The 18568-nt window shown below is 44.4% G+C and overlaps 1 protein-coding gene across 2 annotated transcripts in view; it reads right to left on the bottom strand.

Annotated features, from left to right (window-relative positions):
- Positions 1–1620: 1620 nt before the first annotated feature.
- The window catches only part of FSHR (follicle stimulating hormone receptor), a gene marked incomplete at both ends in the record, with an annotated part of 170976 nt that continues 154028 nt past the window's right edge, over positions 1621–18568 (bottom strand). For both annotated transcript variants that reach the window (XM_079720561.1, XM_079720562.1), the window contains 2 exons: positions 1621–2854; positions 7469–7654. In XM_079720561.1, the coding sequence (XP_079576687.1) occupies positions 1621–2854; positions 7469–7654 (1420 nt within the window). The remainder of the gene's footprint in view (positions 2855–7468; positions 7655–18568) is intronic.

Below are 18568 nucleotides of genomic sequence, written 5' to 3'. Positions count from 1 at the left end.
AAGAGAAGGAAGGATTGGCTTTGACATGGAAAGAGGATACTCTCCGAGGAGACTCAGAGCTTTGTGGGCTGGTCATGGCACAGTGCTTGATGGGGATTTGTGCTTGGTATCTATGATCCAGATTATCCAGATGGAGTCAAAGGTGAAAATAGATAGGGGAAGTATAGTTATTTATCAGGAGTAATATGATGTGATGGAATGAGTTCTGGATCATGGTTGGGAGAACTAGGCACTAGTCCAGGCATTGATCTGGGAGGAGAGAAGTAAATTGACGTTCAACAAGCCTATTACAGCATCAGGCACTTTATACCCATTTTCTTTTCCAATTCTTATAGTAAGCCCAATAATTAGATATTATAATCAACTCCCATTTACAGAGGAAGACACTGAGCCTAGGGAGGAGGAGTCCTGGCTTATCATGGAGTAAGAATAAAATCTCAGCTCCGATTCCAAAGCTGCTATGTTTTTAACATTATAATCCATATGCACGCCATATAGGTTGTATCTTCTATCAGGGTTTGACTGAAGAAGCAAAAGCAGTCATGCATGCATGTAGGTATATATGGGGTAAATATTTGTTACAGGGAATTGACTTACATGATTGTGGGGATTGGTTAAGTGGTCTCTGTAAGGATGTTGTCTCTACATCTGATGCTAGAGCTTAAAGTCCATAGGGCAGGCAGTCATAAAAGGAAGATCATGAGCATGCTTGAAGCCAAGCCTCAGGCACGAGACAGAACCCCACAAGGTCAAACTGAGCTCCATTTCTGTTATTGTGGCTTCTGACGTTGGTGATAAAAGTGTTCTGCAGAAGTTGGGGCTCTTCCTCATGGAGCTAAACACATATACTTGCCTTAGGAGGCAGAGAACCTGAAGAAGATTTCAGGGGATGGTGGAGCCATTGCAGGCCCAGCTGTTGCATCACAGCAGTGAGCTGAACCAGCAGATGAGCAACAAAGCGTGAGTGAGAAAATGGCTGCAGCTTCCCTTCCACCCTCCTATTCTCCTGAGAATCATCCCTGTGGCCCACATGGGAAGCATGTAAGAAAGGGAATTCTGGCAAGTGTAGTTCAGCCTACTCAAGTTGACACATTACAAAGCTATCACATTGGTGCTCAGTAGATATTCATTGAGTGAATGAATGAATGAATGAATGAATATTATGCTGCCTCTCTTGGAAGTTCCCTGGGAGTCAGAACACTTAATTTTGGCTCTGCCTTTTGTAAGCCAAGCAATTTTGAACAAGTCACTTAACCCTTTGAGTCTTGTTTTTCTCATCTGTAAAACTCCAAGAATAATTCCTGTTCTGCCTGTTTAATAGGACTTTTATAGGGTTTGGCTGAGATGACCTGAACAAAAGCACTTTGAACATTTATAAAGGATAAAACAAATGTGATGTAGCATTTCATTATTTTAATTATTAATGTTGTTATGAATACTTCAGCTTCCTAATGAATCACATGGAGTTAATAGTTTCTGACTACCTTACCTTGTGGATGTGCCAGGAAGATTAAATTAGATGAAGTACGTAGAAGCGCTCTGTCAGCTATGCCACGGCATATTCTTCAAAGGCAAGTCTTAATAGTCATTCAGCACTCAGAAGCATTTGCACAGTGTGTTTTAGTTCTGGGCTAAATGGCTTAGGGGGACAAGTGTGTAATTGGAACCACTGGTAACCCTGGGAACTGGAGGGCAGTGGCCATTCCTTGGATGAAAGTTGTGGGCAGTGGATGAGGTTTCTGTCCTATAGGTCTGGGCGTGCATTTCATAGCAGCCAAACTTGCTCAGCAGAATGAAGAAATCCCTGCGGAAGTTCTTGGTGAAGATAGCATAGAGGAAGGGGTTGGCACAGGAGTTGATGGGGTAGAACAGGACCAGGAGGATCTTTGACTTGGACACAGTGATGAGGGGCACCTTGAGGGAGGCAGAGATGGCGAAGAAGGAGATGGGCGCCATGCAGAGGAAGTCAGTGAAGATGAGTACGGCCATGCGCTTGGCAATCTTGGTGTCACTAGAGGAGGACGTAATGCTGGGGTTTCGCACTGTGAGGTAGACGTGAGCGTAGCAGCCACAGATGACCACAAAGGCCAGGACGTTGAGCACAAGGAGGGACATAACATACAGCTGTGACAAGGGGCTGTCAATATCCATAGGCAGGCAGATGCTCACCTTCATGTAGCTGCTGATGCCAAAGATGGGAATGAGGGCGACTGCAAAAGCAAAGATCCAGCCCACCAGCATGACGCTGGTAGCATGGCGGAGCTGTACTTTGTGTTCCAGCTGCATGGCGTGGGTGATGGTGTGCCACCTTTCCAGCGTGATGGCTGTCAGAGTGTAGACTGAGAGCTCACTGGCAAAGACAGTGAAAAAGCCGGCAGCATCACAGCCTGCTCCAGTTTGCCAGTCAATGGCATAGTTGTGGTACTGGCTTTTGGTGTGGATATCAACTGATGCTATGAGCAGCAGGTAGATTCCAATGCAGAGGTCGGCAAAGGCCAAATTGCACATGAGGAACCGGGGGACCGTGAGTTTGTATTGGCTGGTGATCAGGATCGTGAGCACCAGGATGTTCCCAGTGATGGCCAGGATGCTAATGAACCATATCAAGACTCTGAGAATGTCATACCCCATGATATCTTCACATGGATTGAATGCATCTGGCTCGGGGGAGCAAGTCACGTCAACCACTTCATTGCATAAGTCATAGTCAAATTCACTGTACATCATGTCAAATCCTTTGGCATAGCTGGACTCATCGTCTTCTGCCAAAGAGACTCTCTGACCCCTAGCCTGAGTCATATCATCAACTTCTTGCCTTAAAATAGATTTGTTGCAAATTGGATGAAGGTCAGAGCTAGAAAAATACAAAAAGGAATGGAATCAGTATGTTGGATCCAGAATGGCAAATATATCACTGTCTTTACACGGGGTAGAGAGTGGGGTTTCTTCCTGAGAGTTTGTTTTTTCTTCTAACAGTTTGTCTGCCCTTGAGGCTAAACTCAAGGGTTAATGCTGCTTACTGTAAATGAAGAGAACAACTCGTGCATATATTCCTAGAGTTGGATGGCCCACTGGGGAAACCATCTGGCCACAACCTGAATGTGGGGAGGAAGGCGCCTGGGACTAGCTCAGCTTTGCTGTTAAGTGCAAATAATTTACAGACCTAATATCAACTCTACGCTCACCCTTCCCCATCTCCATTCAGCCCTCTCTTCATATGCCTGAGTAGGGTATACCCCCTTTCCTCTACTCTAAACTCCAGTCCCGGAAGATCTGGACTGTCCTCTGACTCAAATAAGAGTTTATTTTATCTACATAAATTAGAAGATCAGAGCCTGTAGTTGGTTCCCAGCCAGCCCTGTCCCTGGCTCTTTGGTACTCAGGCTACCAGGAGGTCTGCTAATTTGCCTGAAATGTTACTGAGGGGCCTATTCTTTATTATTTCACTCAACAAGCCTCAGGCATGTATTTGTCTGCAAGGTGATCCTGGCTCTCTCACATTAAGTAGTTCGCTAGTGAGTGCCCAAAAGGGCAAATGCAGGTGCAAGGGGGGCTAATTTATTCCAAGACTGTAACTCATCCCCTGAGGAGCTGGCTCCTCTCGGGCTCACATTTCTGTCTTAGCTTTCCCTTTAAACCCCAGTGTACAAGAGGCCTCATCGACAGAAGAGAGGCACTTCCAGAAGGGATTTGAATGAAAGCCAGATGATAAATATTCTATCCAGACAAGTGGATAGTGCCTGTAGAGCCAGAGGGTAATAGTTCTGTTTTGAAGAAAAAGCTTAAGGAATGGGAATGTTTCACATTGGGTCTTCTTTTGGATGGAAATGCGTGTGTACACACACACACACACACACACACACACACACACACACACACACACACACACACACACACACACACACACACACACACACACACACACACACACACACACACACACACACACACACACACACACACACTCCCTCCCTCCCTCCCTCCCTCCCTCCCTCCCTCCCTCGCTCCCTCCCTCCCTGAGGGGCAAGCTCACAGCAATGGTAAGTGACTGCATTTCTCTCGGGCCTTAACATAATCTCTTAAGTGAGTGGGGAGGTGAGTGTTAAAACTCTTCAAAGACCCCCCTCCCCAGTAAGATGGAGAGAGTGACTGGGGCGTGGAGGAGGTAAAGATTCCATTAGGTACTAAATGATGAGGGCTGGCCAAGTGTGCCAGCAGACCCGGACTGAACTTTTCCACATCAGCCTCTAGGAGAAGGGGCCGTTAGTGAGAACCCTCTCCTTTCTCTGCCCTCCAGAAAGTGAACTGAATTGCCAGAAAGTCATTTTCCCTTGGATCAAGGGACTCCTTTTTTCTTTCCTGGATAATGTGTCATTTGTTGTTTTAGAGACTGATAGGGCTTCTCACATCAGTCACAGTTTACGCTAAGGAGGTTAAACAGTTAACATATGTGTAATTGAAAATGTGCAGAAAATCTTTTGGTTTAGTCAGAGATCTTACAAGAAAGGTGAGGCAAGTTCAGAGATGGGCAAAGAGGGGACAAGAGAATCACTTTGTTTCTTATTCTGACTCCCAATTCCTAAACCCTGTCATTGGATTAGTGGCAGCCCAGTTCTAGGAACAGGAAGTAAGTAACCTGGTGCCAACAGACTGTGATTCGGTTCACTGAAACAGATCTGACTAACCATCTAGACAGACACAGCCTTCGCTTCCCGGGGCTTATGTTGGCTTCGGTGAAGATGCTTATTTTTGATACTGCTACGAACATATTTTAAATATAGATGCTTCCCTTTCCTGAAACAGAAGTGACCCAATGACATGAGTGGGAGAAAGGTAAACAATGTATGTCTCTTAGAGAAGAATAGAAAGAAAAATGGAAGCAGGGGAAATAAAATCATGCCTCTGCAGTACCTCGGCAAACCCTAAGTATTATAAAGAGTTGGGAATTCAGTTTGGGGTGAGGTTAAAAAGTAGTACTCCTGGATCCCAATAAATCAATGAACAGATACTTGGGAAATGCATGGCAGAGTGGCCGAGAGCCTGAGCTTTGGAGACAGACGGACAGACCAGAGAGTTTGGATCTGAGTTTGTTTGGTGTTTGTCAAGTTATTTACTGTCTCTGAGCCTCAGTTTCTCCCTTTGTGAGAAGGGAATAAAAATGGTGTTTTTACCTTTGTGAAAATTAAATGAGATAAAGCTGCAAAGTATTACAGTGCCTGGCAGTGAGTACTTGACAAGTATCAGCCATATGAAGAGAGAGGATGGGGTTACTTACTGAGTTCATGTTGAGGTCTAGGCCCTATGTGAGTACTTAATGAATATGCCACAGTGCATCAGTTTAAAATCTAGCTGGAAAGAAAAGGCCTAAATACAATAAATAACAAAACTAGGGCAAAATATCAGTGCAAGCTGAGTATGGACATAACTGGTTAAATGACAGATGAGGGGCATGGTTAATAAGGTCTTTCCATAAAAGTCCATGAGGTCCATTGGCCAAAATGTCACAGTCACAAGGGCCTAACATTTACACTTCAGGCATTATTTCCAAATGGGGATTGGAAGAACGATTTCATCACACAACTTTAAACTCAAATTTCATTACCTAACCACACCTACAGTTATCTTCTGAATAGCAGAGCCATATTGTTTTGGGTTTGTGAATTTGTTAAAGACTAAAAACCATTGCTATTTTTGTTACCCCGTTTTGGCACATCTTCCTAGAAGAGGCATGGGCCTCTCCTTTGCCGCACCTGACAAGCCCTGATGTAAGTTACAATAGGGACCTAGAAAGGGTGAGAGCCCGGTGGTCTGGAGGGATCAGGGAAGCCTTCAAGTCATGGTACAATGTAAGGCAGACGCGGAGATTTCTAGTCGGGAGAGCCCTGAGGCCACATCTACACTATCAAGGGGAGTCTCAGCAACAGAGGAAGAGGATATATTTCTCTGGTGTGTGGGCGCTGAGGCAGACAGCACATGATGTACAGCTCCTTCAGTGATCTTAACGTCCTCTGAGATTTCTCCTGGGGGGTATTTAGTTCCAGGGTTTGGGCAGTGAAATGGGTATCTTTCTTGCCCTGGCTGGAATATCTCTTCCTGGAATATAAAAGAGGCAGGCCTTGCTGCCTTAGCCCAAGCCCAAGCCCTTAAGAATTCTAGTCATTAGGAAGAAATCCCCTGGCCCTCGAGCTAATCTGTGAGGAGTGTCTGATTCTGGAGAGTTCTCCAATGATGCATGCTAATTCTGAAGAGCGGCCCCTTTTCTGCAGATCCTTTAAATGGGTCTGAGTGTGGACTGCTAGTTAACTTAGGGTGTGTACTGTTTGGTTGTTTCACTTTGCTTTAGAGTAGGGGACATGTCTGCATGTTAAGGTTGAGTAATAGAGACTGCATTAAGTGGTGAAAGAGTGTCCCAGAAGCTGTATTCATGCTGGGCTACTGTACAAGTGTGGGAATGAGGCGTCATCTGATTGAGTGCCACTGTGTGGTATGAATTTTATCAGTTTAGGAGAGGCAGAAAGCTTTGAGAACTCGTGATAGCCCATAAACTATATCTCCAGTGGATCCTTTAAATACCTGGACATGTAATCTCTAAAGTACTCCCTCTCCACTCTCTCCAGAACCTCAACTTTTTAACCAGTTACCCACTAGGACTTGGTTTTGTTTGGATTACCCTCTGTACTTTGGGGCTCCTGGAACCTGAGCAGCCTGGAAAGCCAAAGTGAACAGATGTCACAATCTTAGTCCTCCCTCTGAGGTGCTAAGCTCCAAAGATGGGTTAGGTAGGTTTCAAGTTGCTGGGATGTGTTGCGGGTGTGTGCATCAGTCTTTGCTATGGCATTTATGCTTCTCCCTTCCAAAGCTGACTTTGATGGTCCCTGGCACACTTATGGGGTGCAGAGTTTGGAACTTGAAGGATAAATCCATGTCGGGACAAAGGGAAAAGGGAACAAATATTTATTAAGCATCAGCTGCGAGTCAGGCTTGCTTGGTGTTTTTCCTGTTAGCTCATTTAATATTTGGTTGGTAGCCTACCATGTGGGTAGCCCTCTCCTGTGTGAGCCCATTTTCACAGAGAACACTAAAGCTTTGATCTAGACTATGCCTAAGGGATTTCTTCTTTTTTTTTTTTTTTCTTTTTTTTGCGGTACACAGGCCTCTCACTGTTGTGGCCTCTCCCATTGCGGAGCACAGGCTCCGGACGCGCAGGCCCAGCGGCCATGGCTCACGGGCCCAGCCACTCCGTGGTATGTGGGATCTTCCCAGACCGGGGCACAAACCCGTGTCCCCCGCATCGGCAGGCAGACTCTCAACCACTGCGCCACCAGGGAAGCCCTGCCTAAGGGATTTCATCGTGGATGCCTCTGCCAGGGGATCCTCTTCATGCCACACAGGTGTAGAAGTTGTGGACCAAGGTCTGCATTGGAGAAATGCCCAAGTAGGGCTCAGGGGCGGACACGAGAAGACTCACATCTGCCGCCTCCAGTTGGCAAAGATGCAGCAGTGGCTGGGGTAGGTGAGGCTGGCCTCCACAAGTGTGACAAAAGCTTCCAGACTGGGGAGCTTTTTTAAGTTGTAAGTTGACTTGGCCCGCAGCTTCTTAAGATTTCCTAAGCCATAGCTAGGCAGGGAATGGATCCTGGTTCTTGAAATATCTCTGTAAGGAGAAAAGGTAAACATAACCTGATTACTATGGGCCTAACATTTTCTGCTCTGTTAGCTGTCAACATAGCAGCCACAGTAGTGATATTTTTACGTGGGTGAGGAGGGAGACTCCAATTCATCCAGCACACCTTGGTCAGATCAATATTTGGCTAAAGGGACATTTGGCCCCTATATTTGTGGTAGGAGGACATAGATAACATGCCACTCTGTATCCTGGATGTACTTGCATCCTGGCTGATCTGGGGCTTAAATGTATCTCTTTCCCCTTCCACAGGCTATCTATAGAATAGATACCCACGAATTTCCATAGGACCGAGGAAGTGAGATCATTTCCTCCTCACCATAAAACTAGATGTAAAAATATATCCAGTGAGCTGGGGTGGTCTCTGTGGCCATATTTCAGAAAAGGATGCAAAGAGAACACACCATAAGGGGAAAAGGTATCTGGTGGGCAACAGAGGTACCCTCAGCACAAAGTCAAAGTGGCAATAGAGAGTGGTGGTGGTGAGCATGGTATCCACAGCCAGACTTGCCTGCTCGTATACGCTGCCCCTCTATCTATTAGACTGGTGACCTCGGTCAAGTTATCTCACTTCTCCATGTGTCAGTTTCCTCGGCTATAAAACAGGAATAATAATCATACCTACCTCAGAGGGTTGTTGTGAAAATTAAATGAGCTAAAGTACATAGAGAACTTCCTGACCAATAGACAGCACTTGATGACTGGCAGCTGTTATCAGAAAACATCTCACTCACACACACACACATGCACGCACACACGCACACACACACAGTTGTTCTTGCTTTGTCGGAGAGTCTCTGCCTTGGTGAAACAGGAGGTCTATATGGAAACCAGTGTAAATGGTCATTTTAACCAGGTCCCTGTCACTGGAGGGTTCCAGAATCCCATCCTTTCTGGCAGCAACACCAGTAACATGGACCATTTTCTGGCTGCACTGTTGGCAGCTGAAACCCTCAACACAACCTGACCAGTGGGGTGGGAGTGAAGAGATTTAAATGGCATCAGCTTAGACCTGTTGGGGCCAGAAGGTTGGCCGTAAATGAGTACTTCTGATGGGAGTGGTAGCAAGTGATGACCAGGATGGATTCATTTCAAGCATCCTTGGGTATACTTGGTGAAGGAGAATCTTCTAATGTCTGCATTTCCTGTAAGTCAAAGCACTGGGTGCTAGGAGCAATGACACTTGGGGGTGTGAATATGCATCTGGTACCCCATGTGTTCTCCCAGTCTGGTGAAAATTACCTTCTCAAAGCCTTGTTTTCATTGTGTCATTCATTCTCTTGCTCAAAAGTTTATAATGCTTCCTGTTGTTCAATGAAACCTACTCGTAGCTGCTGCCCTATTGTCACTTCCCTTTCCCAATCAAACTTCTTATACTAGGTGTCCCTACTTTATGTCACCATTCCTCATTTCCCATTCCAACTCAGTTTCTTCCCAGTCCCTAGGGAAACAATACACACTAAGGTAACTATGATGACCAGCACATCATATCCAGCACTTTGTACTTCATTAGAAGTTCTAACCTTAGTTCTTCATTGGAAGTTGCTCTTAGTTCTAACCTTCTTGATTTCTCAATTACATTTCACCCGTAAAACACTTCTCCCTCCTGAGACAGTCTTTTTCTTGGCATCACATTCTTTTCAATTTCTTCTGACATTTACTTTGACTTATTTCTGATTTTTTCTTTTTCCTTTATCTATTGGCGTTCCTCTAAACTCAGGCCCCTTTCTGACTGTACATAATCTTCCCAGGTGATCTCACCCACTTCCTTGGTTTCAGATACCAGGTATATGCTGATGGCTTCCCAATGTATATCCCAGTTCAGATACTACTTCTGAACTCCAAGCCCAGATAATCCATTGTCCATCAGATCCCACTCTTTTGATAACTTGCAAATATCAAAACTGAATTTACCATCTTCCTTGTAAATATGTTCGTCCTTTTGCTTTTCTTATCTTAGCAAATGATTCCTCCATCTCCCCCTGTCGTTCAGGATAGAAGCCTGGGAGTCATCCTTCACCCCTCCCCCTCCTTCCCTCGGACTCAGTTTTCTTCTTCTCACAAGCCTAACTTTTACATTTGTTTCAAATAGATCCGCTTTTTTTTTTGCCACAGCTTTAGTCTAAGTTACCATAATCTCTGCCTAGAGAGAAAGGCAACAGTCTCATAGCTGTTCTTCTCATGATCATTGTATTAAGGTTCTTCAGAGATGTAGAACCACTAGGATATATAGAGATACATAAGAGGAGATTTATTATGGAATTTGGCTCATGTGATTTTGGAGGTCGAGAAGTCTCATGATATGCCATCTACAAGCTGGAGAACCAGGAAAGTTTGTGGTATAATTCAGTCAGAGACAAAGCCCTGAGGACCAGGACAGCCACTGGTTTAAGTCTCAGAGTCTGAAGGCCCAAGAACCAAGACCCCTGATGCACAAGGCCAGGAGAAGATGGATGTTCCAGCTCTGGAAGAAAAGAAGCACATTTGCCCTTCCTCTGCCTTTTTGTTCTATTAGGGCCCTCAACTGGTTAGATGATGCCCACCCACACGGGGAGGATGAATCTTCTTTACTCAGTCTATTGATTCCAATGCTAATCTCTTCTGAAAACACTCTCATAGGCACCCTCAGAAATAATATTTTACCAGCTATCTGGGCATCCCATGGCCCAGTCAACTTGACACATAAAGTTAATCATCGTGGCCATCTAGCTCTCTCTCTAATGCAATCTTTACACTGCAGATTGGGTGATATTTTAAAAATGCCAATTACTTGTGACTTCCTGCTTATAACTAGTCAATTGTTCCCCATTACACTTCCAATGAAGTACAAAGCACTGGACATGATGTGCTGGTCTTGCCTCACTTCTCTCACATCCGTTCTTTGCCCTTTTCTGTGTTCTGCTCTGTATTGCAGGAGAGGTGGCCTCCAAGGGTTCCATTTCCCAGGTAACACCTTGTCAATCAGCTTTCAGTTGGGTTCAGCAAATGGGACTGGAGGGTGGGCAGAGGGGTGAACTTAGGCATTTCCCATCCCTTCTTTACCTCAGGCAGCAGCTCCTCTGTGATTCCAGCTGTCATCAAACAGATCTGCTGAGGATCCAGCAGCTACGAGTCGTCCCAGATCCCACATCCTCACTGAGCCCTTAAGTCCTAGGACTAGTAGCAATAATCTCAGGACTGCTAAAGCCCTGCTTGATATTTAGACAAATGTGCATGATCAGAGTTAAGGATTACCATTTATGTAAAACCTGTGTATATTTTACTTAGTTCCCCTCCTTGTTAGATGCCAAATAGATCAAATTTGTCAATGCTACTGTTCAAATACTTCACTGTGCTTGCTGATTTTTTCGCTTGCTTGTTCTATCACTCCTGAGAAAAGTACACTAAAATCTCCGACTATGATTTTGGATTGGTATACTACTACTTCAAGTTTTGTTAATCTTTGCTTTACATATTTTTGAGGATAATTTTTTAGGTACGTATAAATATAGAATTTTTACATCTTCCTGGTGACTTTCTTTATATCTAGTTATATTTGTCTCCTGACTCTTTGGACATTTCTTCTTTGCTGGTTCCTTCCTGAACTCCAACTTTTAGACCCATGGGCTCAGAGCCTCGCCTTCTTTCCTCCATTTTCACTTACCCTGTAGGTGAACTCCTCTAGTCTTATGACTTAAACACTATTTATATGCTGATGTCCCCTCCTCCCTCCCAATTTTTATCTTGAGGCTGCTTTTCTCTCCTAAACTCCAGACTCATATTTCAGCTACCTCCTTATAATCTCTACTTGGATGTCAAATAAGAAGGTGAAGCTTTAGATATTAAAAATTGAACTCCCGATATCTCCCCAAACCTGCTCTACTTACAGCCTTTCCAGTTGTTCCTGCAAAAACTTGGAAGTCATCCTTGACTCCTCTTTCTCTCACACCCCACATGCAAACCCTCAGCAAAATAACTTGGCTTTACCTTCCACATAGATCTGGAATTTAACTACTGCTCACAGCATTCATTGCCATCACCATGAGGTAAAAGTTCTCGGTGTTCCAAGGTCTCTTTTCTAGTTCTTGCCTACGTATTCTAATTCTTCAGAGCTGGGGTCCCTGGAGATAAGTGTCTGATCCATGAACCTTTGTCCTTGTGGTGAGTCTTCACTCTCTGCTGCTGAAAGATCCAGCTGTCCTGTCCTGTTCTCCACTTAGCCTTTCCATTGTTCCAGAGCTTCTCAACTTTATTCTCTGCCCTAAAATAATCTTTCTAGTTTCTCTCTTCAGGCAATTGCTCCTCTGACCAGTTCTGCTATTGATACTCTGGTCCCAGTGACCAAGTTCTTGTTTTGCCTGGTCTATGGGGTCTTCTTTTTTCCCTCAAATATGGAAGGGAGCAAAGATTGACTGTTTTGTCTAAAGCAGTTCAAGGCTTCCTCCAAGGAATGAGGTGAAGGTGTAAACAAAGTGCTTCAGGAATAATTTAAACCAGGGCAATCATTTATTACCTGCCATCAACATTTGTCATATTTCTAAAATCAAGTGATACAAAACAGAAGACTATTTTTACTTAGTTATGCCTTCCCCCCTTGATTTTAAAATATACAAAAATCACAGTAATTGAACATTTCCAAAAATAAACAGATTTTTGTATTCTGTGCAATGCCATGGTATTCTCTCATTGACTCTGTAGTCGATTAAAGATGACTGTAAATTCTTTATACTCTCCCATAGACGGTCTGTTTGCCCTTCCCTTGAATCCAGGCTGAACTGTGATGTCTTTGGCCTATGGTATGTATGATGAAAGTGTTGCTGTACCAGTTCTGGACTTTGCCCTTCAGAGCACTGATAGCTTCTAAATTGGTCTTATAGAGCCCTAAGCTGTAGTGAAAGAACTCTGATGCCCTGAGAGTGCCATGCTGGAAAAAGTCTAAGCCATGCACAGAGGGTTCTGGAGGATGAGATGCCGCGTGTGTGTGTGTGTGTGTGTGTGTGTGTGTGTGTGTGTGTGTGTGTGTGTGTGTGTGTGTGTGTGTGTGTGTGTGTGTGTGTGTGTGTGTGTGTGTGTGTGTGTGTGTGTGTGTGTGTGTGTGTGTGTGTGTGTGTGTGTGTGTGTGTGTGTGTGTGTGTGTGTGTGTGTGTGTGTGTGTGTGTGTGTGTGTGTGTGTGTGTGTGTGTGTGTGTAGAGGTACCAAGGAGCCCAGATGCACCAGATATATGAATGAAGGGTACAGCGTGGAGTAGACCCCCCGGACCCAGCGACCTGAGCTGACATCACGTGGATCAGAGACAAGCCAGCCAAACTTCTAAAACATAAAACTGTGGGGAAAATGGAATGATTGTTTTAAGCCACTGAGTTTAAGGATAGCTTTTATGCGGAAATAGAGTACCCAAACAGACTCGCATTGAAGTCTCTGAGATTCTATCATCCCCATCATTTTTAACAGCTGTAGATGTATTTTTCCTTGAACGCCATTAAGAGTGCAATAGCACTATAGTCTGTATACTTTCTGCCTCTCTCACTTACCATCTTTTGCTTTATATACTAGCTGTTTGTATTTGCATTTTCTCTCTCCTGGAAGGCAGAGGGCTCCTTGCATTCTCAGCAGTGCCTTCCACATAGTAAGCACCCGGAAAATTGTTGCTTTGTTCAAAGATAGGCTGGGGAATGGCACTGATGGAGGATTGGGAAAGGAACTAGATAGATCACCCCAGCCAGCTGTGATGTCCTCTGACCTCTAGCACTTACAGAGACTCTGGTACCCTGTATTATCTCTTCTGTTGTTTCATACTATTCAGCTTTTCATGTATATTTGTTTTGTCTCCTCAGCCAGGTTTCAGATGCTCTGAGAGCAGGGATTACTAAGATACTTTTGTGTTCTACACAGTATTAATATTTGGCACAGAGCTGGGTTCATGAAATCTACTCAGTGGATACAGAGATGCCTCAGCATCATAAAAAAAATGAGAAGTTGAAGCAAGTCTCACAGAAGAGCAATTCTAAAGGGAGAAAGATGCAAGGCAGATTGAGAGGAAATCTGGATTTAAAGGGGACTCAGCAAAACGGTGCTTCTGCAGCAGGCAATTATATGTGACTGAGAGTATCAAAGGAATCAAGGAAGAGAGCATCCTTGTGCAAAGTTTACAAGGAGCAGACACAGATTGAAGACTAACTAGACTAATGCGTGTGTGGGTTGACCTGCATGCAATCCAGCGACTAGGTGTTGGATGGGGAAGCCTGCTCGGGAAGCGTTGGTGCCTTTCTGTCTGCTGAGTGTTCTGGAGTTAGCTTGTATTTTGGGTTCCTCCTCATCACAGCTCCAAAATATATGAGCTGCTGTCATTTTCACTAGGTGGCTTTGCTTCTGGGGGACTGTGGCATCTTGTCAGTGTCCTGGGATCCCGAGCTTCCGCTGGTGGATATTGAAAGGAGGGAGTGGTTGGTAGGAGAGAGATGCAGAGTCACTTAGAGTTTGGTAAAGCAAAAGTCTTTAGCAGAAGTAGTTCCTGGGTGATGGGGAAATAAAAGTGTTTGTAGAAGTGTTTACTTCAAGCTTACTGCATACTTGCTGGGGTGAGCAAACATGGAAACTATCATAAGACTTCCATATTTTGGACTGGCAGAAAAATGTTTTCTCTGGTATCTCCACGGATTAAGAAAAGTCCATAGACATTTATATCAGCAGGGGAAGGGGTAATCATGGGCTGGTGTTTTTAATCCTTGTCTTTCAGGCTGGTCTCATGCTGACAGCCTTTCTTTTTAAGGTGCCACTTTGGTTAACATTTCCGCACATGCTACATTCTGGCTGGTTTTGAGAATTTAAATCCTGAAACGTAGTACCAACAGGAGACTCATAAGACAATGGCTGAAGAGATTTCATAATCCTGAACTGTTTCAACATTGTTAGGATTCTTGATTTTGAGATACAAAGTAGAAAGGGAAACAGCAGTCAGTAATAAGACACTGAGGCAGGAGAGTTAAACTGTGCTCTGTGCCCCATTTAATAAAGTGTGTTATAGCCAGTGCCACAAATTTGATTTGAACAATTTCTACTTTTCCCAGCAAAGATATTGTTACAGGTCAATCATTTCCATAAGTGAGAGCACATTTCTGGTGTATACTACACTGACAGATGGCTAGAAGACCTCTCTTTCATGATCCCAGGCGGAATAAAAAGGCAATTTGCTTATCTATAGGACTGTGCGTACACTGGTAATGGAAGAGAATCATTCTTATACAAATACCTCAGTGTTTGAATCTGAACTATCAAATGAATCTGAGCTATAGCCAAACCAATTTGATAAACCATCAGAATATGATTGTACCGGCTCCAGCCTGCAAAGGCAATGCATTAAATTTTCCCCACAGGAAATGGTTTCCCAAGGAAACAGCAATTGCTTGATTGCTTAAAAAAAAAAAAAAAAAGAAAGAAAGAAGGAAGGAAAGGAAGGAAGGAAGAAAAAGAAAACTTGAGTGAGTTCAGAATATCAGGTGAAAACTCAGATGGCTACTGATGTTCAAGGTCAAGACTCATGAGGGGGAAGTCAGGATGCTAGACTGCTCCTGGGAAACTCAATGGAGCTTGTCTGTGTGCCCCTAGCTTTCTCTGCATCTATTTCTCTTTGCAGTGGAACATCTCATCCTTGCACCCTCAGGTGTTCAGAGGCTCCCTGTTTTGCACTCAACTAAAATTTTTGCCTTCAGGAAAGGAGTTATGTTTGGTTTGGGTGCCCTCCCCTTAACTCTTTTAGAATCCCTTGCATATATCTACTAGGGACAAAACACTGAGCCTGTTGGGGAGGGAGATTCACCCCAGTTAGCTCTTGGAGGAGATACTCTGGAGACCCGGACAAGCTTCCCCGTTCCCAGCACTGGTTCTAGGGCAGTGATTCTCAGTGTGCTTTCTGTACCAGCAACGTCAGCTTCGCCTGCAAAGTTGTTAGAGGTGCAGGTTCTCAGGCCCACCTCTGACCTGCTGAATCAAAAATTCTGGGGATGGGGATCAGCCATCTAGGGTTTTACAAGCATGCCGGGTGATTCTGATGCAAGGTCAAATTTAGAACCATGGCTTGAGGGCAGCTGAAGACCACTCACAGCGTAGGTGGCCCATAGCTGAGTTCTGCTCTGGGATTTGCCCTCGCCTGACTCACCCGAGACTTGGCTCTTCCTCAGGGCCAGCCTGCACCCAATGACTGTTGATGAAAAGGCCTGGCCCCTTACCTTAATTCAGTCAATTTTGAAGGGCCATCTTAAGGCCAGAGCTCCCCATAGGATTAGTGGAAGCTTCTGTTGCAAATGCAATGTAGTTCAACTTCCCTGTTAGCCTGCTTCTGCGTCCATCAAGCACTCCCCACAGACTCCAAGAGCACTCTCCAGTAAACCTTTTGCATGCAAATACCCACATCACACTCTGATTTTCTGGGAGGGGAATCTGACCCAAGCCACGGTCACAGCCCTAACCTGAGCCGCATCTACTGTGGGCTGAGTGGTCTGCACACACTCCTTCTCCAACCCATGAACCCACAGCACCAGCGTGGGCTGGTCCTCTGCACACACTAAACAAGCAGCTCTCAGGCCAGGGTTTAGCGGGGGTTGGCGCATCAGGTTGCAGAAGTAGGGGATGGGATAGGCCCTAGAGTCCCAGGTTAGCAGCCAGAGAGGCTGGTAAGACATCTGTGGACTAACCTGAAAGCCCCAAAAAAGGAGGCTTGTTGTTAAGCTGATCAACCCTCTTGCCCCTAAGGGGAGGAGAAGGAGACTAGCAGTTACAGGCTGGGCTTTCGGCCAGGATATTGCACGTATATCCTCATGCACTGACATGAAAAGATGTAGGAATGTATTATCACTCTCTGCCTTTTTAAGTCATAGCAAGTGCTTCATAATTCCTTTGGATTTTCTATAAATTTTATTCACTGTTTCTGTGGTAAAAGTGTGGAAAATGAGCCTGTAACTCGAGGACCCTGCAGAACTGCTGGTGATGACGGCATCCCTTCTTGCCGGCATTCGTGGCAGGGCTGGCTGTGGATTCATGTCTGTGTTTTCCACTGAACACTGATCAGACACACTGCACAGTGCCTCAGCCTGGGACCTGCTTGTCAACTGCAGGGGACGTTCTTCTATGCTGTGTGTGTGTGTGTGTCACTTACTGGTGTTCTCGGGCTCAGGGGTCTGGTGTTTACAGTTATCTTCCCCCCTATTTTAGTTCACAATTAATTTTAGGGGCCCTTTTAGATGCTTGATTGGTCATGTTTATGTACTTTTGGTGACATGGTATGTTGGGACTACATGGGATGTAGTTTCTGGTTTAAGCTCTGCCACTTAATGGCAGCAGTGTGATAGATAGCATGTCACTTCGCATTTCTGTCTCTGGTTTCCTCAGCTGGGTAATGAGCTAGTTGGGGATCCCGTCCAACTTGAGTGTTCTCAGTAGCAGACAGTGGTTAAGGTGCTGTGATTTTATAGTGTACCTGGTACAGGTCACATATGAAAACCTACCCCATCACAGGTATGTTCTTACGTGACAGATAGAGGTGCCTATTTAGGCACATTCAAAACCCTCAGGACTGTTAGCTAAGTGAAATTGACACACTGCTATTCTGCTGGTCAAAGGCATCAAAAGCACTTTCTCTAAGTCTGTCTGTCTCCCAGGTACTCTAAGAATAAGAAACATTGACTAAGCATTACAAGTTCTGAAGACTCTGTATATTGGAATGCAGGGACTCTATGCCTGGCGCTTCCCGTTTGTTACACCCGTGCCCTACTTGGTGCTTCATAGGGCACATCATGACCTGATATTATTAAGTTGCATATTTAGTTCTATTGTCTGACTTTCCCTTATAATAATATAAGCTTTCTGTGAGGAAAAACTTTTGTTCCTTGCACTATATACAGTGCATAGCACACGGCTGGTGCTTAAAATCTATCTGTGAGTGAATCAAAGAGTGAATATATAAATATAAATATATATATACACACACACATATATAATATTATTAAGTTTCAAACAGTATTAGGAAATAGGTATTATTGTTTCTGCCATTGTTTTTTTTTGTTTGTTTGTTTGTTTCTGCCATTTTTTAGGTGAGGAAACCGAGGTTTAGAGAGGTGAAAGAACTGGTTTTAAACCTAGGTAGTCTGCTCTGGCATCTGTGCTTTAATCATGTGGACACTCCCTTCATTTGTATATATTGCCTATCTGAAACCAGGCATTCTGGAATAATTTTTGAACTTCTTCAAAGAGACAGAGTCCCATATAAGGTCACAACATATCCTTTATCGTCAGTAATAACCACTTATGGAGTTTCTGCTCTACCATACAGGATCTCATTCCAGAGGTGCATGGGTTCCAGCCTGAAGGAGAATACAGTCGCCCCTTGGTGTCTGTTGGGGATTGGTTCCAGGACCCACTGCAGATACCAAAATCCACGGATGCCCAATTTTCATAGCCCTGTCCTCCTTATCCATGATTCCACATGGAGGATTCAACCAACCACAGATAGTATATATTTATTGAGAAATATCCACATGTAAGTGGACTCAGTTCAAACCTGTGTTGTTCAAGGGTCAACTGGATAAGCTCTTTGGTGAAAATGAAGTGATGTTGATAGATGGTATGTAGATAATATATATACTGACTGCCAAGTAAGAGGTGCTGGCTAGTGGCCCCCAAATGCCCCAACTGGCCTTAGGCAGGCTATATGAGGATCATCTAGCAAACCTTTACATCTAGTCACATGTTTATCTATTTCTTTGCTCACTATTTCTTCTTGCATCTGACTCCTTCCTTCCAGATTCCTTTCTTATTCCTACAGTACATTTGTCAATAGATGTAGTGGGTCTTGCTTGGAGCCTAGGAAAACACATTTTTAAAAAGCTCTTGCAGATTTGGGCCCCTGCAGC

The sequence above is a fragment of the Hyperoodon ampullatus genome (assembly GCF_949752795.1).
Source record: "Hyperoodon ampullatus genome assembly, chromosome: 15".
Lineage (NCBI taxonomy): Eukaryota > Metazoa > Chordata > Mammalia > Artiodactyla > Ziphiidae > Hyperoodon > Hyperoodon ampullatus.
The sequence above is the reverse complement of the archived record's forward strand: the minus strand, read 5'-3'. Positions and strand labels throughout refer to the sequence as shown.